This window comes from Trichosurus vulpecula, chromosome 6 (assembly GCF_011100635.1).
Source record: "Trichosurus vulpecula isolate mTriVul1 chromosome 6, mTriVul1.pri, whole genome shotgun sequence".
Classification (NCBI taxonomy): Eukaryota; Metazoa; Chordata; class Mammalia; order Diprotodontia; family Phalangeridae; genus Trichosurus; species Trichosurus vulpecula.
The window spans coordinates 215,709,651-215,728,949 of record NC_050578.1 but is presented as its reverse complement, the minus strand read 5'-3'; the positions used below and the strand labels follow the sequence as shown (position 1 = coordinate 215,728,949).

Below are 19,299 nucleotides of genomic sequence, written 5' to 3'. Positions count from 1 at the left end.
CTGGTCCCCTCCCCTCTTCTCTCCTAGCCTGGGTCCAGCCCCGCAGTCAGAATTCCTGCAGATTTTCTTTCTTGAATAGCCCAAGGACTGTTTTTGTGAAAGCCCAGGCAGGGCTCCTTAATCTCCGCAGGCTCTAGCTCTCTTGCCTAGACCGGTGGGTAGCCCAGTTTCCCTTCCAAGAGCATCCCCGGGGCTAGTCCATCCCGGCCTCCACCTGGACTATTCCCAGCTTCTACCTGGTCCCAGTCCCCGCCCATAAAGAGCCCTGCCTTCCTCCGCCAGGCCTCAATTGGCTGATGCAGGGAAGGCGGCTCGCTATTGGCCGTATTGAAGGGGCGTGTCCACTGCGCCACCTGCGGGGGCGGGGCCAGGACTGGGGTTCAGTATCCAGCTTTTCAGCTCCTACCGGGTATCTGCCCTAAGCGCCGCCTGCGGGCCGAGCTCCGTTTGGCGACCACGGCCACGGTCAGGGGCGCGGGCAGGGCCAGGGGACGGCCGAACCGGGCCCAGTCGGACCTGGCGCAGGGCGGAGCCCGAGGTTCAGGCCGGGAGGCGGCGCTACGGGGCCCTTTGCAGCCGCCGCGGGAGGACCCACCTCTGGCAGACTGCCGATCAGGATGCGGGTGTCCCCCGCCCGGCCCCGCCCGAGCGGCCAGCAGCCTTCTGCTCCTGCCTCGGCCCCTGCTCCCGCCTCCGTCTGGGCCGCGCCCTGCCCTGCGCTGCGGGTCCAGGTGCTGGTTCTCCTGGTGAGCTGCGCCTCGGCTAGAGCCTGGAGCGTAACCCGGCTCGGACGCGTGCTGTACTCGGTGCCCAGGACCTCGCTGACAGCCTCGGGTAAGAGCAGGTGCCGCGCCTCCGCCCTTCTTCCCCAGCCCAGCCCCTCCGCGGTCAGCGATCCCCCGCAATTCCTCAAGCCCCCTCAATCCTGCGCCTCCCCATTTTCTCCTGAGTCCGCCCTGCCTCTTTTTGCAAAGGATCAGAGACACCTCCCCCCACCCCATCTCAATCCTTTGCTCCCCTCTGTGTTCGCAACCCTTTTCTCCTAAACAGGGAACTCCTGCGCCGGTATGTTCTCAACCATTTTTTTTTCTCGATCCAGGAGTGCCCCCTCCGTATTCTTGCAACCCTTTTCAACGGGAATTCCCCGTCCCTGTGTTCTCCAACCATATTTTTGTCATGAGCAGGAGACTCCCAGGTTTCAATGTTCTCAACTCTTTTCTCTTGATCAGGGAACTCCCTCGTCTCTGTTCCCAACCTTCCCCTCCAAGCCGGGAGCTTCCCCGTCCCTATTCTCGAAACCCTTCTCTCTTGAGCAGGGAATTGCCTGTGCCCCCTCCCGCATCCCTATGCTGTCCAGAGTTTCCCCCATCCCTGTGTCTCCCACATCCTGGTGTTGCTCAGAGCTCCCTCCCCCAACGCCCACCTCTCTTGAATCTAGAAATCTTCCATCCGTGTGTTCCCCCAACCACATACCCATGATAGCTGTGCCCCTTGTATCTCCAATCCCTGTGTGTGAGACCCCTGCCTCTTATGAGCCCAGAATCCTCCCCCTCCCACTCATTTCTGTGCCTCTGCTTTTCCTTTCCCTGCATTATTCCCCTAGCACCCTTGTCACTGGGCATGCTGAACTCTCCCCTATTTCCTCATTTCCTCCAAGTGTCCAGGACCCCCGTCTAAAGCCCATTGCTGCCCTGCAAACCTTCCATTCCCTAATCCCACTCATTATGCAGAAGTATTTTAAAGTGTTTAGAGAAAAAAGCAAGACTTCTTTTCAGATGTTGAAAAGGACTGGGAGATGCAAGGCTTATTAATGAACCCTCTTACATAATCTTAAGCAAAATAAGTTTTCCAGCCATTCTGAGTTCCAAAAATTAATGGCGAAAGGGTTGTTAGAGTAAGGCAAGCTAGGTTCTAGAGGAAATCTTTCCTCTGATTTGAAGGTGGGGGAGGAGGGGCAATTGCAGAATTATGGGTGTGTACACACACAGAACATAAGTGCAGTCTTTCTTTACCATTTTTTAATGTTAGCACTGGGTCAAAGGTAGGACAGGGCTGAGCAGATAAGGTCAGGACTGGGAGTTATGCTAGGCTGATGAAATGGAGTGTGTGAGCAAGGGCCTATAATCATGGCATCACTTTGTGTAGGCGGGGTATGCAGGTACAGTGAATTCAGAGGGTAAGGCTGCAGTTTTAGACTAAACCAGAAGGAAAAGCCAAGATATAGCACCTGGAGAGACAGGCCTTGGTCAGTGCCCAGAGGTCCAGATGAAGCAAGAAACCACAGGCAAGAGCATAATTCAAGTATATAGAGGAGGATTAATGAGCTTTGGATATTGCCTTAAGGTGTTAATGCCTGGAGTGGCCCAAAGCATGACCCAAGCACAAGCCCCTGGTGTGGCGGAGGGAGCAGTCCCCAAGAATCAGTGGAAGAAAATTAAAGGTTCTCTGCAGTCACATCCACTCAATAAACATTGAATTTCCTATGGTGTGCTGAGTACTTGTGCTCGGGTAAATTAGGGTAATTTAGGTAAAATACAGTCCCTTCCCTCATGGGATTTATAGTCTAGGGGGATAAGAAATGCACATTATAATGCCCAATGTTATCTGATTGGGATATTGGAGAGCTGCAAAACAGAGTGCTATGTGAAGTCCCAGGGAATGAGAGTGTGCTCAGGGGATAGTGACTGGTAACTCTTTGGTTTCTCCTTTTTATTTTGTAGCTGGACTAAATAGTAATTAATACTGGATTATTTAATGAGAGAAGGCATTTAACATATGTCTTAGTGCATTCTTTAAACCTTGCTTCCTATGGTGTACCACACTGTTTAGGAGGAGAAATTAGAGATGAATGGGTATTCATGCTTTTATTTTTAATAAAGAGCTATAGTTGTATAGAAAAAAGTAATTGGCTAGATTGGGTGCTGAATTCTTTGCTGCGCTGCTATCAGCACCTGGGGATAGCATACATACTCAAGTGTACCTAAAGACTCCACAGGCAGTTAACATTCATTCAACAAATGTGTTAGTTCAGTAAATGTTTATTTGGTGCCTACTGTTTCCAGACTATTATGATTAGTATATGCCCCCATCCTGTGGAGTTTACAGTGTAATAGGAGGATTGGAAGTATATCAGAGAAGCAAAATCACAATGCTGTATGAATTCTGGAGGGAAAAGTCATCACCACCAGGGAAGGCTTTGTGACAGAGGTGTTTAAGTTGGGCTTTAGAGACTGGGTAGAATTCAAAGGGGAAGGAGAAGGGAAGGGAACAACATTCATTAAGTGCCTACTATATGCTGGGCACTGGGCTATATCTCAACAGGTGAAGGGGGAGGGGAATTCCAGTCATAACAAACAGTGTGAGAGAGGAAATGTAAAGTGTGTTTCAGGGACAGAGTCCAGTTTACCTAGAGTATACAATACAGTACGCGGGGAATAGAGTACCATGGGATTAGGTTGAAGTGGTAAGGTCACAATAGATTGTGCAGGTCCTTGAATTCTAGGCAGATATACTTGGGAGAAATAGGAAGCCATGGAGGATTTGTGAGAAGAGTCATGACGTTGTCAGATCTATGCATAATGAAGATTATTTAGGCAGTGTAAAGGAAGGATTGGAGGTAGAGAAAAGAGTGAAGCTGTAAAAATACCTTAAAAGTAATAGTAATTGTAATAATAAATGGTAATTAAGACCTCTGCCAGACACTAGGCTGTTGTAGGTGTAGCAATCAGGCAGGATGGGGCTGGCTTTGCCAGGCGACTGAAGATATTTCCTCTGCCTCTTAATTCCTCTTTCCTCCCTAGAGGCGGACCCTTTCCTCACCCGGTTCTCCACACCTCTGACCCAAAATTACTCTATCCTCCTTGTGGATCCTGTTTCCAACACGCTTTATGTGGGTGCCCGGGATGCCATTTTTGCTCTGCCCCTGCCTCTCACAGAGGGGAGAGTCCAAAAGGTGAGAGTTGGGCACAAGAGAGAACCCAGCCCTGAGGTCATGTAAAAGCTCCAGGGTATAGAGATGTGTGGTAGGGCTTCTTGTTAGTCAAAGGGGTCACAGTGGAGGGAGGGGTCAGTGTAACAGGGGGATTCATGCTGATCAGTAGGCATTAGGTAAAAATGACTGGGCTAAGAAGAGGCCTTACTTAGCAAACTGGGGGGATGGAGGTGTGTGGGGAATAAGAGTTACAGATTTCCTATGGGAGGGTGTTGAGAACATGCATACTAACTTGAAGGAGGCTCACAAGTACTCTGGACAGTGTTAGATCATGGTTACCAGGAGGCCATGGAAACCATAGCACCCTGCCCCCTTAGGGGACTCTGAGGAACCCAATCTCTAAGAACTTTTGGCCATTTCCCCTACTTTGGTCCTGGTCCCCAAAGGCCATGTAGAGGGATATTAGGAAGCCTAGGGAAGGGGGTAGTTACTCCTAAATCTTCTTCAGATTGACTGGCCAGTGCCTGAGGCCCACAGACAGAGCTGTAAAAAGAAGGGCAAGAAGGAGGTAAGCATAAACTTAACCCCCAGCCCTAAACCTTGGCCTGAACATACTTACTCTTCCACAATGGACCTAGCCCCACTGGACTCAGTCATTGACCAACCTCACCTAACACTGATGCCCTGGGTACCCCTTTCCATCACTCACCCTTTCTCACCCCTCACTGTCTCTCACCATTACTGACTCTATTCAAAATCTCTGCCCCTGGTACTTCCGGTTGATTCTGACATCTCTGATACCCTGTCTTTGTTTGACACATTTGATTCCCAGGCTGACTGTCATAATTACATTCGGATTCTTGCCATGGTCAATGCCTCTCACCTTCTCACGTGCGGTACCTTTGCCTTCGACCCACAGTGCGGGATCATTGTGAGTGACTGGATATAGAGGGGATATGTGGAAGGGAGGGATGCATGGGAAAGCAGTGGTGGTGTAACTAGAACATGGAGTCATCTTGAGTTGTACGTGGGAGAAATGTGGAAGGAGACACAGGGACAACACAGGGATGGGATGGTACTTTAGCTATGGTCATAGAGGTTAGGGTTACTGGGTACATAGAGTTAATGATAGGGTGGGCCTTTGAAGGCCAGTGACTTAGTCCTCATATCACCATCCATCTATGCCTGCATCCTTTTCTCACCCCCATATAGTCTTGCTTCCATCTCCATTTCACTCCTATGGTCCATGTCCATGCCATGCCCCCTGACCCCTGCTCATATCTCCTTTCTGTGACTCAAAGGAGCCAATCCATAGTTCAGTCAGAGAGCTTAATTGGCTTGCCCATAGTTATGTGGTCAAGTATATGTCTTACTCTAAACTTAGATATATACATAAGATATATGTCTACACTAGCATATATCTCAATCCAAACTCAAAACCAGGTTTCCTCCCTCCAAGGAGGACTATTCTTTCCGTTATCCCAGGCTTCCAGTGCTCAGGTAAAAGAAGACAAAGAAATTAGAATCATAGCCTCTTAGTACTGGAAGATGACTTAGAAATGTCTAGTTAGACTTGTACCTGGGCATCTCCTCTGTCTAACATCCCATTCCACCTTTGGACAGATTTCTTTTTAGGAAGATTTCCCTTGAATTGAGCCTAAATCTGATATTGCATCTTTTACCTCCTTTTTGTTCCTCATTCTATTTCCTGCATTCAGGCAGAACCAATGTAACCCCTCAAAGGAGAGAGATTGGTCACCCTCTGTGACAATGGTAGGAAGGAGGAAGAAAAGCTTTCTTGAGTAAAGGGAGTCTGACTATGTAGTAAAGATGATCAGAAGGAAGTCTTGCTCTAGGATGGTTTGCAGTTGGCCATTCCTCCAGCTCTGGGGAGATCCTCAGTCCTTACCAGCAGCATCCTGGCCTGTCCATCCTTCCAGGGGCTACTTTTTGTCCTCTACATTAGTGATACCTACCCCTTCATTTACCTTCATGGGATCTGGATGGGGAGGGCTATCTGAAAGGGCCATTCAGATCAAAAATGCTGTGGCTTCCTTTTTCCATTACCTATCCATGCATTCTCAGCCTTGCTATCTCCTGTCACTCTCAGACTTTGCTTCCTGCCTTCTAGGCCACTCCGTGATGTATTCAGGGTTCTATCTCTTCTGTTCTGCTAAGTCTGCTAAGTTGGTAGGTTCTCTTACCCTTCTTGGCTGGCTGCAAAAGTACCTCACAGTCTGGAGGCCCTGAACTCTAGCTAGTTCAGATCACATGATTTAGAGCTGGAATGGAGTTTAGAGTTCTGTCCTTTTTCAGCAGGGGAAATGCAGAACAGAGGGAAGAGAGCTGCCCAAGATAATACATATTTTAAGTAGCAGAAGATAAATTTGAACCTTAGTCCTTGGACCCCAAATGTAGTGTTTCATCTGTTATGCTTCCTAGCTACTTGACTTGATATCTTCGGGATGGAAAAAGAAATAGTAATGTCAATATATGTCAATCAATGTCAATCAATGTAAGCACATGGATGCATGCATACATACACACGCACATAATACACAAATTCAATTCTTTTAGGAACCATATCATCTTTTCCACCTGTGCCCATTTAGTTGGTCATAACTCTTGGCTATGTACTGGGCTTGGAATCAGGAGACCTCAGTCTTAATCATAGCTCTGACATTTAGCTGTGTCATCTTGGGCAAGTCATGATGCTTTTCTGAGCTTCAGTCTCCTTATAGTAAAATGGTTTTAACATTTGTACAGTACCAGCCATGGGAAGTAAGGAAGGAACCTTCCTTCGGTTGGACAGAAGGTTCTTCTCCTTCTCATGCCCCTAGGGCTTATATCTTTGAAGACACTAACTCTCCTTGTCTTTCAAGCAGCTCCAGCTTGAATCAGTTGGCACTGTCCTCTCAGCAGTACACTTGTACAGTCACTCCCCTGTTAACCTGGCATTCCCGATTTCTTTCTCTACTTGTATCTCTCTGCTGTATGTTGTTTTGAGTCTCAGGGATGGGCTAGTAGCATGTCCAAGTGACCTGGCACCCCATCATTGCCACCATGAATTGAGGAATCACTTGTCAGTGCACACTCTCCTAGATTTACTTCTGGGCTTGGGAAAGCCTTCAGGTCACTCCCATTTTCCAGTCTACTCTGGGGACTGGTCTACCTGCTCCTTTTATTGGCTGCCACCTACCTGCTTTTTATGGAAGGTTTTGTAATCCCATGGCTAGAGACTACAAGGGAAGTCAATTCAAGAGGCATGGGAAGTTCTTAAAACTGAAATTTTGATGATATAATGACAAATGTTCATGAGGAGGAAGATGGTGGGATGGCATCCAAGGAGATGGATGTGACTGCATAGGCAGCTCTTAAATGAGCCCAGCTATGAAAAGAACATTTATAAAAGATGGACATAGGGGCACATAACCAAAGAAGTCCTAGAAAAGGACTTTCCAGCCCTAGTAGAATAGTGTGGAAGCTTAAATACTAGAATGAGCTGAGGCTTGTCAAGTTTTACATATGGGATTTAAAAAACCCTAACAACCATAGAAGGACTAGGTAAAGGAAGTGTGGCTTGATAGTCATTCATATGAAAAAGATCCTGGGCTTTTTATAACCTTTAAACACAATGTGAGTCAGCATAGAGCGATAATAATGAGCCCTGACCAAGGCAAAGGAGAGTTAGACTATCTGGAATATTGTGGCCAGTTATGGATGTTGTATTTTAGGACCCTGACAAGCTGGGGTTCACCCCAAGGAAGGTAGGTGGGATGGGAAGGAGAGTGGAAGCTACTTGAAGGTATTAGGATGGCTTAGCCTGGAGGGAGAAGACTTGGGATTGGGAAAATGTGATTCCTGTTTTAGATATCTGAAAGGCTATGATGTGGATGATGGGTAAGGCTTGTTTTGCTTGACCACAGAGGACAGAACTAGGAGCAAAGCAGGATGAGAATTACATGGAGGCAAATTTCAGTTGATATCAGGAAAAAATCCTAACAATTAGTGTTGTCTCCAAGTGGAACAGGTTGTTTGATGGGATGGTGAGTTTCTATCTACTGGATATTTTCATCTGTCTCCTATGTGACACCATATTGGAGCTCTTGTAGTGAAGGAGGTATGTGCCAACAGGAAGGTTTGGCCCAACTACCCTCTAAGGTTGCTTTGCATGGTGTCAGGATATTCCAGGTAGAAGTTTAGATATGGAAAAGAGCAGAATGTACCTGGAGAACTAGAAGATGCCCAGAATGGCTGAGTACACATAGAGTTTGTGTTGGAGACTAGTGGAAGATAAGCCTAGAAAGGTGGACTGGGGCTGGATTAGGAAGCAAGGACCTCAAATGCCAGGCTAAAACATTTAAGGCTTTACAGGGGGTACTAGTGAGCTACTGAAGGTTTTTGAGAAGGGAAGGACCATGATCAGAGATGTGACTTAGAAATAATAATGCATTTCTTTAACATTAAAGGTGTAGTCACAAACACCTCATGAGGTAGCTAGTGAAGTTTTACAAATGAGAAAATCAAGACTTAGAGAGACAAAATAACTTGTTCAAGTATCAATAGCAGGATAGGAACCCAGGTTTTTCTTCTAGCGGTGTGCAGAATTGGAGGGGGAAGAGCCTGACCTTTTAGGAAGACTTGTTAGGAGACTATTGTAATAGTGCCAGTGTAAGGGAGCTGTAAGCAAGGGAATGGACAAAGAACAGGAGAACTAAGGTAATAGTCATGGGAGCAAGTGAAGGTATGGATGCTTGACCCCCCACCCCAAAAGAATTCTATCATCTTGTTCCTGCTCACTGTGCAGTGGAAGCTGGACATCATAACATCTGCTTGTATCCTTCCTTCTGTCCCAAAGTAAGCCCACTGTCCCTGAAAGGATTGTAGGATCATGGATTTTGAGCTAGAAAGGGATCTCAGAGACCAGAGGCCAACCTCCTTATTTTACAGAAGAAAAAACTGAGGCAGGTGGCAATTAAGAGACTTGCTCAGGGTCACACAGCTAGTAAGTGTATGTAGGATTTGAATCCACTGCTATCCAGACTCCTAGACCATTGCCCCAGGACTTTACAGATAGAGCCAAAATAAGCCGAGTGGCTTAGACTTACAGGAGATTTTAATTCAATTATACAAGACATTTATTAAGTGCTCCTTATGTGATAAGGATCCAGAGGTTGGAAAAAAAGTCACTACCCTCAAGGAGCTTACAATTTAATGAGGGAAATTTAACATATACATAGATAAGTGAAACTGAAGGTAGACTGGTGGTACAAAGGAGAGTCTCACATAACCCAGTGCGACTTAAGCAAGAAGAGATTGATTTCAGCTTGGATGGAGGAGGGGGTTCAGGGAAAGCTTCATGGAAGAGGTCATACCTGAGCTAGCCTTTGAAGAGAAGCCTTTGAACAAGTAGAGATAATGAAGTATATTATAGGCATGGAGGACAGCCAGTGCTAATATCCATAGGGAGGAGAAGGCAGGATGATATGAGGGGATAGCATGTTGTTCATTTTGGCTGAGGAAAGAGAAGTGTGAGATTTCTGGGAAGGTAAACAAGGTAGATTGTGGAGAGCCTTGAATGCCAGGCCAAGGAGTTTGTATTTTATCATATATGCAATGAGGAATCACTGAAGGTTTTTGAGCATGGCCAGAAATATTCATTAGGAAGATTATTTTCTAAAGGGGTCCTTGGAATGCCTTGGACTCTCAGTAAGTTGGTCTTGTTGTATCCTTCTCAGCTCAGCCCAGCCTCAACTTCTCTTTCTTGGTTCTTGGGAGACTACCCAATCCCCTGATCCCCCAGCTGCACATTTGTTAGCCTTGGGCTTAAAGCTCCTGGTCTTCTCGGTCTCCCATCCCCCATCTTTCCACTTTGGATCTCCCCCTTGTTCCCTCTGTGCAGGAAACCCATGGGGAAGAAGGCTCGTGAAGGGGCCAATGAAGGGGCTTTACGGGTGTGAGGATTGAATGCAGATTCATGATGGTGTTCAGAAGAAAGTCCCAGACTTCATGTCTGCATCTCTGTGGCTCTTTCTCTTATATAGACAAAAGTTACCTGGGTAGGACCTCCTAGTGGACATGGTGGGCAGGGCAGGGATAGAGGAAGCACTCAGGGATGGGAAGAACTGAGAACATTAGGGACACAGGGACAAGGGGTGGTATGTGAGAAGATGGTGTCTTCTATCACCTGAGCCCTCCCTATGACCCCATTTGATGTCTCCACTGACTTTTCCTGGTGACCTCTATATTATTCCTCCTGCGCTGACCCCCCTTTCCCTGTGATCCTTGCCTTTGACAGATGCTCTGTCATCCCAAGTTGACCTTTGCCTGTGACTTTTATACTAACTCCCTTGCCTCTGAACCCCCTGGACTAACCTTTCCTTATGACCTCCCCTCATAACCTAACATTGACCTGCTCTGTGACTATGCCTTGACTGGACATTGACCTGCTTTCTCTGAACCCTGTGCTGACCTCCTGTATTGACCCACACACTGATTCCAATGTGATCTTGTCACTGCTCTCTGGGCCATAGGATGTATCCAGTTTCCATCAGGTTGAAAGGCTAGAAAGTGGCCGAGGGAAATGCCCTTTTGAGCCAACCCAGCGGTCGGCTGCTGTAATGACTGGTAAGTGGGGGGCAGAGTGCTCCAAGAATTTATTTGTCCCTCCCGCCATTCTGCTGAAGAAATGTCTGCCCCCTCTGCTCTTATCAGAGTGTCTCTGTCCCTAATCACTCTCCATATGATATCTCTGTCCTCAAACTATTTCCCTAGAGCATCTTTACTTCCACCCTCCCCATTTGTCTTTCTTTAGGGGGTGTCCTTTATGCTGCCAGCATGAATAATTTTCTGGGGACAGAGCCAATTATCTCTCGGGCCATAGGCCCAGCTGAGGAGCGGATCCGGACAGAGGTCACACCAGCCTGGCTAAATGGTAGGGAGACAGCAGAGGGGAATCGAGGGGACCGTTGTTGTGGAAGAAAAGGAGAGGATCTTTGGGTTTGGAGAAGAGGCAGGGCCCTAGGAAGGAAAACTGAGGGGAACCTGAAGTGGTGAAGGGGTCTGGTGTGTTCTGGCATGGTATCTGAAGTCTCTCTTCTCCCTAGCTCCAAAGTTTGTGGCAGCTGTAGCCCTGAGCCCAACTGACTGGGGGGAGGAGGATGGAGATACTGAAATTTATTTCTTCTTCACGGAGATGGCTCGAGACTCCGACATGTACCAACCGATACAGGTCCCCCGTGTGGCTCGTGTGTGCGCGGTGAGGCTTTGTTCCATCCTGTCTGCTCTCACCCCCTTCTTCAGCATTTCCACCAACTCACCAACTCTCTGTCTCTTCCTTTTGCTTTATTATGTCTCTGTCTAAACTAGGAGTGGAGAGTCTGTGTGGGGGGATTATCTGTCCTCCCCCATAATTACCCTGATGCCCTTGCCATGGTCCCTGTCATGATTGCTTCCTCATCATGCCACCTTTCTCCATTTTTGCTGTCCCAGTCCTAAAAGTGGGAAGTCTGGGTAGGGGTGTTGGACAGCTAACCTCCCCATTTGTGGAGACCCCATGTGTCTCCACATCTTTGTGGCTCAACATCTATTTGTCCCCCCATCTACCTGTCTCTATCCCTCTATTTGTATCTTTGTCTTGAGATGAAAGAATCTGGGGGTACAACCCCCAATACTGCTGACTCCAAATAATGATCTCTGTGCCTCCAGGGAGATCTTGGGGGCCTGAAGACCCTCCAGCGGAGGTGGACAACATTTCTGAAAGCTGAACTGTTGTGTCCAGGGCCCACACATGGCCGAACTTCCAGCATCCTGCAGGATGTGGCTACCCTACGACTGAAGCCTGGCACAGGGGTCCCCCTCTTCTATGGGATCTTCTCCTCCCAGTGGTGAGGAGGGAGGTACTGAGGGGGAAAACAGCAGGTACAGTAGAAAGAATCCTGGATTTGGAATTGAAGGACCTGGGTTTGATTCTAATCTGCCATTTATTTCATGTGGCTACTTAGCCCCCCTGGGTTCTCAGTTTCTTCATCTGTAAAATGAGGAGGTTAAACTGATGATCTCTAAGAACTTTTCTAGATCTAAGTATATTTTTATGGAAAGATAATTTGGTGCTCTCCTGTCTCTAGCGCTTCATTTCAGATTTTTTTTTCTGCAGGGTCCCCAGTGTCCCTCCCTATCCCATCCAACTTCCCACCCCAATTCCTTTACTCCAGGGATAGTTCATCCCATTCAGCACCCTAACATCTGGCTTTCATGACCTCTTGTTCCCCAGGGATGGGGTTTCCATTTCTGCCATCTGTGCCTTCCACCCCCAAGACATCCGGTCATCAATGAGCGGCCCTTTTAGGGAGTTCAAGCATGACTGCAATAGGGGAATGCCTGTGATGGACAGCGATGTCCCCCAGCCCAGGCCTGGAATGGTGAGCTTAGAAGGAGGCTGAGGGCAGGGGTGGAGATGGGGGATATCAGGGACTTCCCTAGGGAGTATCCCTGTAAGTCCCGCAGGGAATTCCTCCTAGGCCTTTTCTCATCCCTAGTATCCATCCCCTTCTAGTCCCTCCTCATACTTCTTCCCTTCCTCTCTCCACTCCCCAGTGCATTAACCAACCAAATGAAGCTACTCGGCTTTGCTCATCACTTTCCCTGCCTGACCGAGTTCTTACCTTTGTACGGGACCACCCTCTTATGGACCATCCCGTGTCCCCTGCTGATGGCCAACCTCTGCTGGTTACCTCCAACACAGTCTATCACCGGTTGCAGCCCACAGAGTGCCAAGCTTGTTGGGAGAAGAGTATGATGTACTCTAACCTGGGGACAGGGGAATCCTGGAATGCTAGAATCTCAGGCTTGGAAGGGGACTTCAGAGAGTTTCTAGTCCTCTCCCTCCACTTGAAGAGGAATCCCCTTTAGGATACCCCTGAAAAGAGGCCATTCATCTTCTGTTTGAATATCTCTGTACAGGCAACCTCAGTGACTTGTGAAGAGTCACTATTAGATAGCTCGAGTCATTAGAAAGCTTGTCCTTCAGATGAGCCGAAATCTGCCTCTCTGCAGCTCCTCTCCCCACCCTCTACCCCACTGGTCATAGCTCTAGATCCTGCAGTTAAGCATTTCTTAGGTTCATTCCATATGCCCAGTGCTGGAGCTACAGAGATGAAAACAACAGTCCCTGACCTCAAGGAGCTTATATTCTATGGGTACACACACAAATGGATACAGAATATATGCAAAGTCAATAAAAGGTCATTTCAGTGGAAGGGCCACAGCTGGGGTAATCTGGGAAGGCCTCAGGTGATGCCTTGAGGGAAGCCAGCTTCTCTTTAAGAGGTCGAGGTGATGGCGCAGTGCATTCCAGAATGGAGGATGATCGGCCTATGCAAAGGCAGAGAGCTGAGATGAGCGGAGTGTCTTGGGGGAAGAACGTGGGGTACACCTGTCAGACTCTACCATAGAATAATGCATCATGTGCCCAGAGAGGTCAGCTGGAGTCAGACTGGGATGAGCTTTAAATGCCAAACAGATGAATTTGTCTTTGAGCCAAGAGGCAGTGGGGAGCCCCCAGAGCTTTTTGAGGAGTCGAACGAATGACATGGTCAGATCTGTGCTTTATGAATATCAGTTTGCCAGATGCATGGAGGATAGATTGGTACAGAGAGGGACCGATTAAGGGGTCATTACATTGTCCAAGCCCAGTACAGGACAGCTATGGCTGTTCATTTGATGAGGGAGAGGGCAGACTATTCTGGTAGGGCATATGGTCACCTGTAGCATGGTAATGCCCACATGGTGACATGGTTGCACACAGTGACATGTCTACACCTACACAGTACCACACACTGTCACAGAAGCAATCGCACCCACCCACCCACACATACACACACACACACTGTACACGTGGTGTCTAGCCCCCGCCTGTTCCCCAGGGGATGGACACTTGCACCGGGCAGTGCGGATTGGTTCTCAGCTCAGCATCCTTGAAGACCTGACCTTATTCCTGGAGCCTCAACCTGTTGAAACTCTCCAGCTGCATGATGTGAGTTGCCTATCGTACTCAGCAGACTTTAGGGGGTTGGGTGTTGTCCATGAACCCCAGGGGAATTCGCCTGGTGACTATGATGGTGGAGGCATCTTGAGGCTCATGACTAATTGGGGCTGGACCATTTTCCATTTTCCCGGCTTCCTCAGGGTTGGCTCCTGATTGGCTCTGGCTCTGAGGTGACACAGGTAAACATCACAGACTGTGGCCGTCTCCAGAGCTGCAGAGAGTGCATCCTGGCCCGAGACCCAGCCTGTGCTTGGAGCTCCCGGCTCAAGGCTTGTGTTAGCCACATTGGGGCAGGCGAGGGGTGAGCGTGACCTGAATTCTGAGTTTTTCTATACTCTCAGCATGTCTCTATCTGTCACCTCTGCCCTTCCAGTGTGATGTGTCTTTTCTCTGCCCAGTCTGTCAGCCAAGCTCTCCGTCTCACATCTCTTCTCTATTGGTTAGTTGTCCGTCTGTTTTCTCTGTTCCTCTAGTCTGTGTGTCTGTCATCCCCTCCCCACAGGTGTACTTTCCATATCAGAATTAAGCTTTTCCTAGGCAACGTGTGGGTCTGTTCACCTTCTATCTAATAGTGTTTTTTGCATGGAGTTCACAAAGGGAGCATTATTCTATGGGAATGTATGTGTATGTGTGTGATTTTTAGCTACTGAGGGATGTGGAGAAAATTGGGACTGCCATGGGGAGACAGAAGAGGGTGATTTGGGTGTCTGGAAAGAAGATAGGGAATGACTGAGTCATGAGGAGTAATTAAGGAGGAAGATTAGTGAATGATGGAGGAATTATCAAGGGTGATTGGGGGAGTGACAGGAACAAAAGAGATGGTAATTATGGGTTGAGTGACAGATTATTGAGAGATGATGATGGAGAAGGTTGTAGGGTAATAAAGGGTGATATGAGTGGTGGTAGTGGGAGAATTGTGAGGGTTGCAGTGTTGGGGAAAATAATGGGGAATGGTTGAAGTGATCTAGAGAGTGATGGAGTTTTGAGAGGTGATGAGAGGGTGATAATGAGATGGAATAATGGAGTTGATGAGTAATGATAGAGCAAAGTTGAGGGATGACGAGTGGGGACAGTGGAAGAGTTGGGGTTAGTGATAGTATGATAGGAAAGTGTTAGCAGATAATGAAGGGGAATAATGCAAGAGGTGGTGGGAAGTATTGGGAATGTAGTTGGGAGTTTGGGGGCCTGATGGAGTGATGCAGATAATGGGAATAAAGGCGGGGGTGGTCCATGTTTTTTTTTAACTGAGCTTCATCCTGATTCTAGGCTGCTCCAAGACATTGAGTTGGGAAATGCATCCTTTCTTTGCCCCAAGGAGCCTGGAGGTATGTGTGGCTGAAAGACAGGAGGAAAGGGAAGAGAATGTAGAAGCCTTGGTTTTGGACCTATTTGAAGGGTCTGCTGGTGCCACTAATGAACCCATGGGCTCATACCACCCCTGGAGATGACCCTCCTTAGAGACCTCCTCATTTGCCTCCCTTTGTTTTTTCCCTTGGTCTTATTGAGTGATCCTGATCTTCCTTGGCTCAGTTCTCTCAGTTCAATTCAACAAACATTTTAAGCTGCATTCAGCACTAAGGGATACAAAAATAACTGTTACATAGATGCAGATACTGAAGTGTCCTTACAATACAATAGGGAGAAAGACAAGTTCCCAGAGAACTTTGATATAGGAGAACTGGGATGGGATGGTAGGAGGGGTCCAAGCAAAGGGCTATAGAGGTTTAGAGGAAGGGGAGAATCTCTCTCACTCATAATGGAGGAAGGGACCAGTGAAGGCTTCCTTGAAGAGTGACACCTAGTTTGGGACTTAAAGGAGAAGTGGAAACTTACAATGGAGTTTTTGTGGGGGTTAGAAGAGTCCATGAAGGTTTGGGGAACAACATGAACAAAATGTAGGGAGACAGGGTTGGAGAGTTGTCCAGTTTGTCTGGAAGATAAAACACAAGGAGGGAAATAATTTGAGAGGAGGCTGGCTCAGCTCCAGTTTGGAGATTCTCAAACGCCAGTATCCAAAAGTTATACTCTATTTGGTAGGTGGTGAAGAACATCGAAGGTAGAGATAAGTAATGTGCTTTAGGAAGATGGCTGGGAAGTGTATGTAAAGAAGGAGACAGTATAATTAGGGCAATCTCTCATGAGGGGCTTGTAACAGTCCAAGTAAGGGGTAATAGAAGTATGAGTGGAGAGGAGACAGATGTGAGAGAGATTGTGGAAGTAAAATCAGTGGGACTAACAACTTATGTTGTTAAGGGGTGGGGTGAGGGAGAGGGAAGGAAGCCTCAAAATAACTGGGGTTTGAGCCCTGGTGCCTAGAAAGACAGTGGCACTGCCTACTGAAAGGGGGAAATGGAGAACGAGGTACTTGGTTAGGGAGGATGATGAGTTCAGTTTTGAACATGTTGAATTTGAACACGTTGAGCCACTCTGAGATCCAGGGATGTGTCCTGTAGACATCTGGAAATGATGGGGTTGAAACTCTGGGGAGAAGTTAATGTAGCAGTTATAGATTCGGCACCTAATTGGCTCCACCTGTTCCCTCGTCTCCAGCACTTCCTCTCACTCTTGAGGTTCCTGTGGTACCAGCTGCACATGTGGTCTTGCCGTGTTCCCCACGATCAGCCTGGGCGACCTGTGTGTGGCACCGGCCAGGGGGTCTCATTGAAGATGCAGTGATTCCTCGGCTGGACGGGCTGGAGGTGTTGGTGACACAGGGTGCCCTGGGAACCTATGCCTGTAAATGCAAGGAGGGGGGCACTACTCAAGTTGTGGCTACTTACCACTTGTTCTGGGGGGAACCCCAGGGCCGTGGCCGAATTGTGGGCTCCGGGCTGGCTGGCTTTATCCTGGGGGCAGTGGCTTCTACTCTAATCCTGCTCCTGCTTGGCCGGCAACGTCAGCGACACCGGCAACAGGAGCTCTTGGCAAGAAACAAGGTGGGGCTGGACTTGGGGGCCCCTCCATCTGGGACCACGAGCTGCAGCCACGATCCCCCCTCCCCATCACCTTCCCCAGAAGATGAGCGGCTCCCATTGGCCTTGGCTGTGGCCAAAAAGGGCAGCAGCCTCAACGGTTTCCCACCATCCTTCTTACGGGACTCCCACTCAGGCCCAAACCAAGCTCACATTCTGCTGACCACAGCACCACTGGCCACATGTGATGAGACATCCATCTAGAGATGTGCTAACTGAGTGACTACTTGGCTCAAGAGACTGTTGGGGCCTGGCTTGGGTGGCTGCTGGGATGTGTTACTATGTTACATTTGGGACCCAAGTAACCACCAGGCCCGAGTGACCACTGGGGACTGAATAACCTCTAGTCACAGACACCTGCTAGGTTCAGTTCAGCATGGAATAGTGGAATGAGCACTGAATGGAGTTGGAAGACTTGGGTTTGAGTGTCAACTCTGCTATGCCTTCCTGTCATTCCCCTTTCTAGACTTTCCTCCTTTATGGTGGTGGGGGAGGGTGGGCCAGCTGGTTGTTAATGTCTCTTCCAGCTCTGATATTCAGTGAGTCTGATCCTATGATCCCCAGTGACCAATGACATTGTGGAAGTCTGCAGGTGTCTTGAGCTCGCCTGACAGCATCCATCAAGGGAGGGTATGAATGTACAAACTGACTCTGTCCCCCAACCTGATTCCTCATCTTGGGATCTGTAGGTTTTTGTCTTTCCTAGGAAGGGGATGGTGGACATAGGAGCTTTCTGTGACCTCAATGGCCCGGGCTTTGTGTAAGCTACAGATCAGGGTCCTGAGGTCAGGCACCCGGAAGAAGGAGCTGTCCCTGAGAGGTATGAGTAAAATGCTGAGGGAGGGAGATACTTATAGGCAGGGTGCTATCTACCTCCCTGTCGGAGGAAACCCCTATGTGCTAAGACATGGGGGCTCTGAGAGTCTGGTTCCTGGTATGCCCCCTAGACCACACATATGTGTTTGAGAATGCATGAAAGCCTGGCTATGTGTTTTGCCTGGCATATGTGGATGTATGTGTTTGTGTGCTTAAGGAGATCTGCATAACTCTGGGCTCTGCCCCTCACCTCTACTATGTTACCTCTGGGGCTGATTTCCCCAGCCCACTGTGCTTGGGAAGCTAGTGGCTGGCAGCTGTTTCGGGGTGGGGTGGGCAACCTTGTGTCCGCTTAGTTTCATGTTTTATAAACCTCCTGTGTATATGACTGTGGTGACCTGCTGACCCCCGATGGGGAAGGGAATGGGGTGGGCAAGTGGGTGAATATGAATGAAGGGGGAACTGGGAGTGAGGGTGGGGATCTGGGAGTAAGGAAAATATGCAAGCATGGGAAGGGAAGCAAAAGGACTGGGAGCAACCAGTAGAAAGAGGCTGAGATTCTGAGTCGGAGAATTTGGATCTTGATTTGAATCCCACTTTGGGTGAATCAAGTCCCCTTTGTGTGTCATCTGTAAAATGAAGGTGTTGGATTCAGTGACCTCTAAGGTAACTTCAAGCTCTATGATGTGAGGAAGGAGATAATGGGAGTAAATTGGTTGTCTAAGGGTGGGGGAAGAATGGGAGGGAAAACGAGGGGTGGGGACAGGGTGGGGGGAGTAGATAGAGAGAATGGGCTGGGAATGTGGAGAAAATAGGGTAGGTGAGGCAGGATGTGGGTAGTTTGTCAGTCATCATGATCTAAAGTGAATGTGAGTTTTATATTTTTATGGAATATTTAACTTTATTGATTGATTAAAATGGTCTGAAAAACCTAGAGGTGTCCGTGTGTGTGTGTGTGTGTGTGTGGTGTGTGTGTTGTTTGTGTGAGAGAGAGAGAATGAGAAAATAGAGAGAGAGAGAAAAAGAGAGAGAGAGAGAGAGAGAGAGAGAGAGAGAGAGAGAGAGAAACAGAGAGAGGAGAGATATGGAGACAGAGACAGAGAGGGGGTGTAAGTGAGCCTTGAGCTCCTGCTGTTGAAAATTGAACAGAGTCCCAAAGAAACACTTCGAGGACTGCTAATCATCCTGCCCCTAGTAAAGCAGAATTGTGTGGAGAAGATGGAAGGATGAGGTCCTCTGGGAGAGGATGCTTGGCTAAGGAGGGAGGAGGGGGAGAACCAGATGTATGGCTCCTTCACCAAGCAGGAGTCCCCTCCCCCCATAAATGCATTTCAGCAAACAATAAGTGACTATTGTGTGCAGAGGGGACACATGAACTCATAGTACTTGCTTGGGCCCCTGTCCTTGTTCAACCCCAGACTGGTTTGACAACCCTGCCCGGAGGGGAAGCCAAGCTCCAAAGCGTCTTTGTCAGTCTCCAGAATTCATGTTTCTCTTTTCTGGGCCCCTACCCACAGAAAGGTTCTGATAACACT

At 48.2% G+C, this 19,299-nt stretch overlaps 1 protein-coding gene across 1 annotated transcript; it reads left to right on the top strand.

The window, feature by feature from the left end:
• Positions 1-456: 456 nt before the first annotated feature.
• Positions 457-18,506, top strand: SEMA4F (ssemaphorin 4F). Its single transcript, XM_036765565.1, is given in 15 exon segments — positions 457-834; positions 3,801-3,952; positions 4,440-4,499; positions 4,764-4,862; positions 10,465-10,558; positions 10,746-10,865; positions 11,038-11,189; positions 11,639-11,817; positions 12,204-12,351; positions 12,527-12,683; positions 12,686-12,737; positions 13,844-13,964; positions 14,117-14,277; positions 15,243-15,301; positions 16,527-18,506. Coding segments are annotated over 15 exon segments (2,397 nt in total). The 5' UTR covers positions 457-617; the 3' UTR covers positions 17,153-18,506.
• Positions 18,507-19,299: the final 793 nt, after the last annotated feature.